The sequence below is a fragment of the Nicotiana tabacum genome, chromosome 10, assembly GCF_000715075.1.
Source record: "Nicotiana tabacum cultivar K326 chromosome 10, ASM71507v2, whole genome shotgun sequence".
Lineage (NCBI taxonomy): Eukaryota > Viridiplantae > Streptophyta > Magnoliopsida > Solanales > Solanaceae > Nicotiana > Nicotiana tabacum.
This window is the reverse complement of record NC_134089.1, coordinates 37849822-37860388: the sequence shown is the minus strand read 5'-3', so window position 1 is coordinate 37860388 and position 10567 is coordinate 37849822. Positions and strand designations below refer to the sequence as shown.

General features: G+C 37.4%; 1 protein-coding gene across 1 annotated transcript; it reads right to left on the bottom strand.

Moving 5' to 3' along the window:
- Nucleotides 1-155: 155 nt before the first annotated feature.
- Nucleotides 156-4209, bottom strand: LOC107781410 (selT-like protein). Its single transcript, XM_016602108.2, has 4 exons — nt 3964-4209; nt 3791-3864; nt 2210-2528; nt 156-544 (listed from the first exon to the last, which is right to left on the bottom strand). The coding sequence occupies exons 1-4, from the start codon at nt 4132-4134 to the stop codon at nt 425-427; spliced, it is 684 nt and encodes a 227-aa protein (XP_016457594.1). The 5' UTR covers nt 4135-4209; the 3' UTR covers nt 156-424.
- Nucleotides 4210-10567: the final 6358 nt, after the last annotated feature.

The window sequence follows — 10567 nt, the reverse complement described above, 5'->3', positions numbered from 1 at the left end:
TTTACCGTTAAGTAGCAATATCACGCTTGATCATGTCTCCATATACATCGCAAAGATGAGATGAAAGGTAAAATGAAAGGTTGCATCTCTAATCTACAAATGTCTAATGACAATAAAGCATATTATCCATTCAAGTTCTACTAAATACTGTTGGATTTTCAGGAGAAAGTGTTTATACAATATAGAAGTTTGTCACAAAGATTTGTGGGAGGAAAACCCTTCAAGAGATTGTCATTTTTATCAATACCAGAACCAGTCCCTAGAGTTGAAAGTTTCTTTGCAAAAAGTTTTGCTATCTAACCGCGAATCAACAATTTCTAAAGAAGATGCTGTTGGATCTTTTCATTGTATGTATGTCTATTACAATGGAAGACCACAAGGTTAGGATCTCTAAGGTAATGTGGAACCAGTGAAATCTCCAGTTCTACGACCAGGAAGATGCACCAAGTCCATCCACTACCCTTGGGTTAGCAATCCTTCTGCCAACTAGATCTTTCAGCTCGATTTCGCCAGGAAACCTATTCTCTTTCAGTTTAGAGAAAATCTGTCAAATAAATTAAAATTGAACAGTGAGAGGTGACACAAGAATTTACAGAAAGCTACTTGCTAATTTGCTATGAATTGAAGAAACAAATCCAGTACACAGTAATGTTGCTGAGAAGGAACACAAAAAAGCAATTACTCTTGCGCTTGACAAAAATAAAATATCTCAAGAGGTTAGTTTCAGCTGCGTCTGAAATTGTCTCAAGTGGAAATAACTTTCTTATCACTCGAAGACCATCTTGTATTTCATAAAAAATGGGGCCGCAATATAATTTTTACAGAAGGGCCATACAATCCAATTTTTAGGCATTAGGATAGTTTCAAGAGTGGGTGATTATCATATGAGATACGCAACATATCATATAATTCTCGTTCTTGAAAATTCACACTTCTCTAAGAATTGCCGATAATTGTGAAATTAAAGAAATAATCTACAAAAGCCCAGGTATAGGTGTTCGAAAAATCTATTTGTCCCTCGACGATGATGTGTCCGTCTATTGTATAACTCTCAACAACAAAAAAAGATACTCTCTTTTGTCCCACTTATGTGGGCATTCCTTTTTAGACCGTCCCAAAACGAATGACACCTTTCTATATTTAAAAACAGTTTAATTGTGTACTTTCCATCATACCCTTAATGAGATGGTTTCTAACGACTTATTTTGGACAACAAATTTCAAAAGTCTTTCTTTCTTTCTTAAACTCTGTGCCTAGTTAAACACCTCCATATGAAATGGGACGGAGGAGGTAATAATTACCCCACCTAATGGACCACTTCAGTACAAAGCTAACAGGTTGGCAGAGGCAGCCAAATGCTTTTTTATCTTATAATAGGTGGAGCAGTCATGCATGGCATTGCCTCTAAATCAATGTAGTTGTGCTTTTGAGATTTTAAAATGTAATCAAGTCATTTTCTCAAATTGCCCGACATCCTACTAACAGACTGCAATTTATGCTGTTAACTGGACACACAGCTGACTCCATACCTCAGGTCATGCAAAAGACAAGAAATGTAAATGGACCCGATCTTGACTCACATTCTCAAGCCTTATAAGTTTGAAATATTCTAGGCAGTCAATATAAAACAACATATCACATGCTATAGGGGCTACAGAGATTTCTGTGAACCTTTGATACTTCAAAAGTTAAGATACACTTGAAATCTTTCATATAAAGGCAACGCTCAAAGATGATCCTCGCCAAATTTACATCATTGAAAAGTGAGTGTAACATGCCAATTGGACATTTTCTGAAAATGAACCACAATTTATATTAAGCAATTTTTTCCCTCTGTGAGCAGGTGAAAGAGAAAGAGAATGAGAGGTGTGCTTAGAGTTAAAGGTCAGTGTTTTATATTCATGGTCCCATATCAGATGATTAAAAGTAAAGTTCCATTTCAGTTCCGAAAAGGCAAAGAAGTGAACATAGTAAAAATTAATATATCCTATCTGAATAGAGAATGGCAGATAGTGCAACATAAATATCTAAAATCATCAAGTAGCCCTTTTAGATGGACATCTATCCAGTCTCAAGTAAAGATGATTTTCCAGAATTTTCTTTTCTCCTAAATCAGATGGTTTTAGGCACAAAATGGTAATCATCTCCCAAACTTTTTAAACTCAAGGAAAAAGTTAAAAAAACATTAACAGATAGAAAAAGTACGTACCAGTTCACCATTACAATACACTTCAAAAGCACCAGAGCTTTGCAGCATGGACTGAAAGAAATTTCCCAGGAGCCAAGTGGTTGCCATAGTTCCGAATCTGTTAGCACGCAAGTGATAGAACCATGGAGGTGGTACGGCAAATCCCAACCTAGGAAATATTTGTTCGCCACCCATTACAAGGCCAATAACGCCAAATTGGAAAACGGGAACTACTTTGCTCAACAAACGTTTTGGAAGTGGAGGAGGATAGTTAGCAAGGACAACATGGATACCAGGAAACTGATTTTCCAACATGTTTTTCATTGTCACGGCTGACCCTCTGCCAAGAAAAATTACACTTTAAGCAGTTTGATATGGTATGAGGCAAACAGTAGTTTGGCAAACATACCATAAGCCACACCTAGAACTAGATGACCAATCAAATGAAGTAATGAAATGTACACAAAAATTTCTTTTCCATATAATGCGGCTGTCATTATCTTCTCTTAGCACGCAAAGAACCGTATCAGTGACTTAAAATGTTTATGCACCAACTTACCAAGCATGCGCTTCTATGCAGAGGTGGATCCTCTATGGTTTTGAGTTCGGGATTCTATAACTCATTTGATTTACTGGGTCTGGAATCAATTATTTGTACTTATTTAATGAATTTTTTAAAATACATAAAGGGTCCGTACCAAAGCTACCGGGTTCGGATAAACGCATAACCTGAACTCTACATCTCACCCTGCTTCTATGGATTCTGTATTTTGGCAGATATGGGAAAGGCTTGTGTGTCTTAATGGCATTCAACAGACTGAACAAGGAAGTTGTACAACGTCTTCTCTACAAATCAAACAACAAGGTTATGGCCTTCTAAGAGGCCAACACAGTAGAAGTTCCCAAAATTCTCCTTTAGTTTTGGAAACACTTTTCCGTCCTGCAATTAAGACTATTACACCACTTAACTTAGAATGAAATAAGCACTCAATCAAACGAGTTCAAATCATGTCAGAAAGCCAAGAGATTATGCTCCTCAATAACTCAATATTCTTGACACTATCATCTTTTTTCTTGAGGATATAGAGGATTTATACCGTAAGTGGTAGGAGCCCGAAATTGGTACAAGGGGATTCATAAAAATGAGTATTAAAGTGTCACACCTAAGATTTGAACTTGTGAGCTAAGGCAATTTTTGAAACCCCTTTACTCCAGTGTCAAGAGGATTTACAGTTCATATATGACCAATTTTTTTTGTTTTTTTAACTATTTATTCGTTGCGATTTTCGAGGAAGGGGATTCACCTTGGCTCCCTTTAGCTCCGCAACTATTCACAGCCGACCCCAGCTAGTTTGGACTGAAGCCTAGTTTATTAACTGACTGATAACCTATTATCTTGACTTCCCCACTTTAAACAACTTGTCCATCACATAAGCTAACATGCCATTTCAATTGCTAATTTATTGGAGAGCATTTTCTGAAATTGGAAGAAAGAATTCCAAACATTGCCAAGAATATACTAAACTAATATACTTTGTCCAAAAATTTCGATAAATCAAGCAACCCCATATGATGTTATAAAAACAGCATTAGAAACAAAACCTGAAAGAACATGAAGAACAGAAATCAATGCTGACGGTGTTACCAATACCAACTGCACCAATACCACCAGTTTTCTGCAAAGTCAAACACGAAACAAAGAATTCAAAATTAAAACTAAAGATACCAATTTCGTTAAAAAGAAAGAGAAAGAAAAGAGAACATTTTTGAGGTACCTGAGTAGGGAAATCAAGAGTCTGAGGTTGTTGTTGTTGGATAACTGACGGCGGTTGATGGTGGTGGTGATCGGAAGTGGGTTTTTGAGGGGGCGGAGTAAAAAGACTGAAGAGATCGGAGATGAATAGGAAAAGGGGTAATCCCACTAGAAGAAGCTGAGTTCGATCCATTGTTTGTGTGGGGGTGAGAGAAAGAGAGGGAGAGGAAGAAGGAAATTGTAAGAATTGTAACAAGGTTTTGTCAAGGAAAAGAAAAATGTTTTTAAAAAAATGTAAAACCTACTTGGGTGAGAAATTAGGTAGGCGTTTGGACATAAGAATTGTAAATTTCGAAAAAGTGGTGAATTTTTTTTTAAGTGTTATGGTATTTGAAATTTAAAGTTGCGTTTGGACATAAATTTTAGTTTGGATTGATTTTGAAGTTTTGTGAGTGATTTAAGTGAAAATTTTGAAAAACAACTTTTTGCAGTATTTTAAATTTTCGAAAATTTCCAAAATGTATCTTCAAGCGAAAATTGAAAATTTTATGAACAAATGCTGATTTCGAAAAAAAAGTAAAAATATTTTTTGGAAAAATCTTCCATCAAATTTTATGTCCAAACGGGCACTAGATCTTGGATTAATACTTATTTTGTGTTTGGGTCGTTGTAAAAATTGGTGACATTGCATCTGGACGGTGTTTGAACTATGGGTGTCTAACGGGCCGGGTTTAACCATAACCGGACCGGCCCAGACCGGTTAAAACCGGAACCGGCACGGACCGGTACAAGGGGGTCGGGTGGGCTGAGTTAAAGGGGTAAGGGAAGTTGGTCCGTTTACGTTGGGGCTACCGGTTAACTAGCCCGGCCGAAACCAGTATAACGGCTACTTAATTTTTTTTATTTTTATTTTTAAATGTTTTTGCTTTCTAACCGTTGGCCCAATGGTTGTTTTGCACATTTAGTCCTTTTTTGGGCCAATTTTTTTTAAATTTAACACTTTTGTAATTACTAATTTAGCCCTTTGAAAAACTATAAAACACACTGCCCTTCTTCTTCATTTCTTCACTCATCTCTCATTTCTCAAACTCAAATTCTTAAATCTCAATTCAAGTTAAATCATGCCCCGTACTTCTGAGTGCGCTCATATGTTTGGGAACACTTTGAGGTGATAGAAGAAAATGAAGAAGTTCAGAAAGTAAAGTGCAAGAACTGTGGTCGAGTCTTAAATCTTCGTCCAAAGTGTGGCACAGGCAATTTAAGGAGGCATATGAAGAGTTGTCTTGAGCGTCCTCCAGAAATTCGTATTTAAGTTGATTTGAGACAATTTGTGTTGTTTTAAAATTATTAGACGTATTTATGCTTAATGTTTTAGTTTGTTAGATTAATTTGAAGTATTGTTATGCATGAAAATTTAGTTTTACTCTTTTTTCGTTAATTTACTTGTTAAATGCAAACTTCAATTTTGTAATTTTGAAATAAATGTAGCACTTGCAATTTATAAGTGCAATTTTTTCTCATCTTCATTGTATTCTTTATATTTTTACTTTATATTAATATAACTTACAATAGTTATACAAAATATATATAAAAAAAATTATACTAACCCGGCCCGACTCGGCCCATTATATCCGTAACCCGTACGGTTTAATTTTTACCCGGATGAACCCGAACCCGTTAAACCCGATAAGCACTAACCCCTAACCGGCCTGGTTCCCAACCCGTCCGGTTCCTAATTTTGCCTACCTAGCCCGACCCGACCCATCCATTAGACACCCTTAGTTTGAACTGAGAATGGTGTTTTGACTATATTTTAAGTATTTAAAATTAATAATAATATTTAAGTGTTAAATTAAAGTAAGTAATATATACTACTGGGCTCTTTTGGATGAGCTTTTTTCAAGTGACTTCGTAAGTTTTTGGCTTGTTTTGTCATTTTAGCTTAAAATCAAGCGCTTAAAAATATTTTTTTTACTTTATCCAAAAACTACAAAATGACATAAAAATTATTTTAGCTTAAAAACACTTAAAATAAGCCAATTCAAACGATCTCTATAACTTTGATCCAAAAATAATTAAAACGTTGCATGTCCAAACACCTCCTGGAAATGCCAAGGTTATCACTTATCATACCAGACTACAAGTCTAAGGAATTACCTAAACACTAGGTGTTGCTCATTTTTTTTTTTGAATTTTTTTTCTCTCTCCTTTGATTCCCCTTTGTTAGAGCTATTGCTCCTTTGGTGACTCAAACCCACAACCGTGAGGTCTTGCTCACTTTTTCTCCTCCTTTAGGGGTATTTTTTTGGCAATTGAACAACTTTTTATTAATTACCAAGTGTAATTGTACAAACCAAGGCAACTAATCATTTTGCTTTAATGTCAATTCTCACAAAGAGTCCACAAACTCAAATAATTTCTTATTTTGTCCAACTCTAATGCATACAAGTTGTCTTCAATTCATGTAACATATTCTTCATTCCTTTAGTTCTTTTGTGGTACAACCTTTTGTTTCTTTCAATCCAAATGTCATAAACAGCAGTTGCAAAGCAGGCTTTAAGTAACACACTTTGAAGTCTTCTACTTCTAGCTCTTCCTTGTACCCATTTTCATTCCTATTTCCAATTCATGACAATTCTATTGCATTTCAGTCAGTTTAACATACTCTGCCATAGTCTCTTTGAATAACTGCAGTCAAACATGATATGATCTTGAGTTTCAAAAAATTCTTTTCAGGGGTCGTTTGAGATAATTAATTGATCACGCCCAACTATGCCTTATAAAAAGGACAACGCAGACGTTGCAAATATAATCTGAGTATTTAGCCCAGAGTCAACCCACAAGGAATTAACCTATCAATTACTCTTGTTAGACTCACTAAATTCTCCGTAATCAATTTCCCAAACGTTTTGAATAACAATTAAGGATATTTCTACTAGCTATAACTGACTGCAATTAAGTAACTAAAGACTAACTATGATTAAGTTGTAAACAATTAAAAGAAGGATCTAAGGTTGTGATTTTCCCTATTGATGGAATCCCTTCCGGTTTTGTTTCATATAGATTTGCATAATCATCTCTATCGATCATGAGCACTCTTATTACCGTAAATCTCTCCCGAGTAATTACAACAATTTACTAAACGCACTCTCCCGAGCTACGCTAGCTGGCCTTAATTACAGCTCACTTTAGATCACACCCAAGGCTTCGTTATCCCTAATCCCGCCTTTAAACCCTCTATTATTGATCCCTCATATACATTGGGAGTGGTGATGTTCAACAATTACCTAAATATGCACTCTCTCCCGAGTAATACATACTAAATAGGCACAACTAATTGAGGATCCTATCAATTAACTACAACAAGAACGTAGTTGAACAAATAGAGATTAAACCGGGCAAACTATATTATTATAACAAGAAGTTCATCGTTCAATAGGTTCCATCAAAACCCTAGACTAAGGAATTAGCTACTCATAGCAAAGCAAGCTAAAACTACAAAAGTATGCATAATGTGCAATTGAAATAACAAAGAGAAGATTAAAAAACTCTAATGGTTGATTGCTCTTCTCACACTTGTTCTCGCCTCCAAATTAGTCTAAAAACAAGCTTAACCTTTGCTTGGGCGAGTTTGTTGAGTTTATAAGGGGTTAGGATAAGTTTTCCCCGATTTATACTTTAGTCCCACAATTTCTGGGCAGTTGCACAGTCGACCGCGACCGTGGCAGAATGCGGCACGACCGTGGTGAAACACAAACATTCTGCCTCACTTTCTTGGCCTACCGTGGTCCAGCCGCGGTCGAGGTGGCCTCCAGCCTAGTCCTCTTTTGCCTCGTCCTTGCTTAATTTCATTTGGGTGCTTTTTGATTGGCCTTTTATCCACATTATTGACTCCAAACACTCCATAGGCTCTTTCTAACTTGGATTAGTCCCTGCGAAGCAAAAGAACACCAATTAGAGTATCTTGTTATCATTTAGCCTTTAAAACAACAATAAAGCATGGTACATTTAGAGTGTAAATATCGTCTATATAGCCTATTATCAACACCCAATACTTAAATCATTGCTAGTCCTCGAGCAATCCACCACACTCTATAAAGGCTCCTTCCCTAAGCTTTTCCCTTAACGTCTTACACCAAGAACAACTCACCAAAGTTGCGCCTAGTAGTGAACAATCTTTTCCTCACAAGTCGACTCTCACGGCCGTGCACTATTCGTACTCACTCAAACTACTCTATACAGAAGTCAAGACTTACCTTTCCTTCGTGAATCACATGCCCTCACGTCACACAAGAGAGTAGTTCCACAAATAATAATATTAAGAACATTTAGGATCTCAGATAGACAAAATTCGCTCACTCTCAAAAAGAACATTCACATGCCATAAAGATGCACCATAGGCTTGCCTGTAGTGTACTACTCTACTAATCGAGCCCATTCAGTCTAAGATCAATTAGGACTTCACTTAGTTGTAATGTAGGCTAAGGGACGGGTAAGATATATTTGGATATAGTGACTAACCTCCCTAAGCACTTTTAATACAATCACATTAACCTTCAAAACCATACTTATGTCAACCAGACCTTCCACTGCATTTTATCTATAACATCCCACTCCATTAGGTGCAATTGTATCAAGTCACCACTTATCAACTACTACATTTACTCATTCTCTCTTTTTTTCTTGTTTTTTTTAAGAGGTGCTTATTCTTTTACTTTTCCAAAAAATGCACATTTCCTCTATTTCATCGGTTCCACTCAAAAACCAAACCACCACACCACACTTTAACTTTTGCATATTTCAATATCATTCAAGTGCTCATGGGAGGTAAATGGGTTCAAACAGATGGGTCATTCAAACAATTGGGTAAGGTTCACAATGTGGTTGCCAAAGAAACAGACTTATAGGCTCAACGAGGTTGACTATGATGTATCACATTTAGGTGGGTCTACTTTATATAGTTGGCTTAACAAAGAAATGCCTATATCACTTTTAAGACTGAATAAAGCTACTATTTTGCTTTGCAAACATATGGGGCAAGTTCTAGGCATCAAATGTAAAGTATAAAATACAGTACAACTCACACACACATGGCACACGACTCATTCTAGATTGGCTCATCAAGACACTCTCGTTTGAGTATTCAAGTCAGTTACAAACATGCAATTTAAGGCACTTTAGCAAGAATCAACCACTGAGACTAAGCGTTACACTCTAGTGTCTACTGTGTTTAGGTGTATCAACACCAAGGGTTTCTCTTTCTATTTCAGCTCGTAGACCATCAATACTAACTAAAAACTAAAAACAAAATAAACACAAACTACCTACACCCGGTTCAAGCTAAACCCTTGGAAAAGAATCGTGGTCCAAAGAAAAACCAAGGGGGAGTTACTACACTACCTAAAACAAAAAAAAATCTTTTTGGTAATTTCTCTAGACTTACTTCCCTCAAGAACTGTCTAAAAGATCCGTCATCAGGAAGAGTCCCCATATTCTTTTTTTTTTGTTTTTTTGTTGTTCGACTTATATCCCTCAAGAGACTTGTCGAGAGGTGTCCGTCTTCGAGCCAAGTCGAAATTTACCAATATAAACCAACAATACCAAACAAACAAACAAAACAACATCATACAAAGTTATACACTTTTTACAACAACAACCATCCCTCACCCCACACTTAAGACTTTGGCATGTCCCCATGTCAACAAATATAAAGCATAGTAAGGTAAGGGGACTTCTCTGATGCTCAATCCTGATCAGAGACGGTGCTAAGATCGAGGTGACACGCTCGTCCTAGTGCCCGGAGCCATCCCATGAAATTTTTCTCCAACTTGACCTATTGAGTAGACAAATTATCAACTCTGGTGCCCAGGTCAGTGACAGAAGTGCGGAGACCAGCCATTTCTTGCTCCAGGGTTGTCATACGGGTACTTCGGCGGGCCTATAATGGGCCTGCCTCATCAGCTCTCGTCTGTGGTGGGGCAGCAGCAACTTCAGCATCCTCATCAGCTTCATCATCATCCTCAACCATCACTACCGGCTCTCTCTCAACTGTGATTTTGCTAGCCCGAAATGGGGCTTTCAATGGCAATTTCCCATCAACTCTGGGATTTTCAGGGACTCGTGCAGCACGACACAGCTTGGTAACGAGAGACGGGAAGTAAAATCCTTTGAGTACCTCTAGGGAGCGAATGAACATCTCATCATGGAGGAGCTTGGCGACATCAAAGTCCTGGTGGGTCATAAAACAGTAGATAGTTGTTGCTCGTGCCTCATTGACATCGGTCGTGTTACTGGAGGGTAGCAAACGGCTGTTGATAATTGTGATCCAACACTTAGCCTCCCAATTGAGAGACTGTGAGTTCAATGTGATCCGGTGCTTTATCCATATATGCTCCTTGTCAGGCACACATATTGCTTCAAGAATTGGTGCCCACCAAATAGTTAGGCGATGATAAGCAATGTAAGTATCTCTATCCCCAGTGAATACATGCAGCTGGTACACCCAGCGTATGGCCTCAATGGACGTATTTACCCGGGTGTTTCGAACTGTGACCACCCCATTCTCATGCTCCAGGCAGTTAGCATAGAATTCCCTAGCCATCTGTACATTCGCCTCCTCTGGTTCA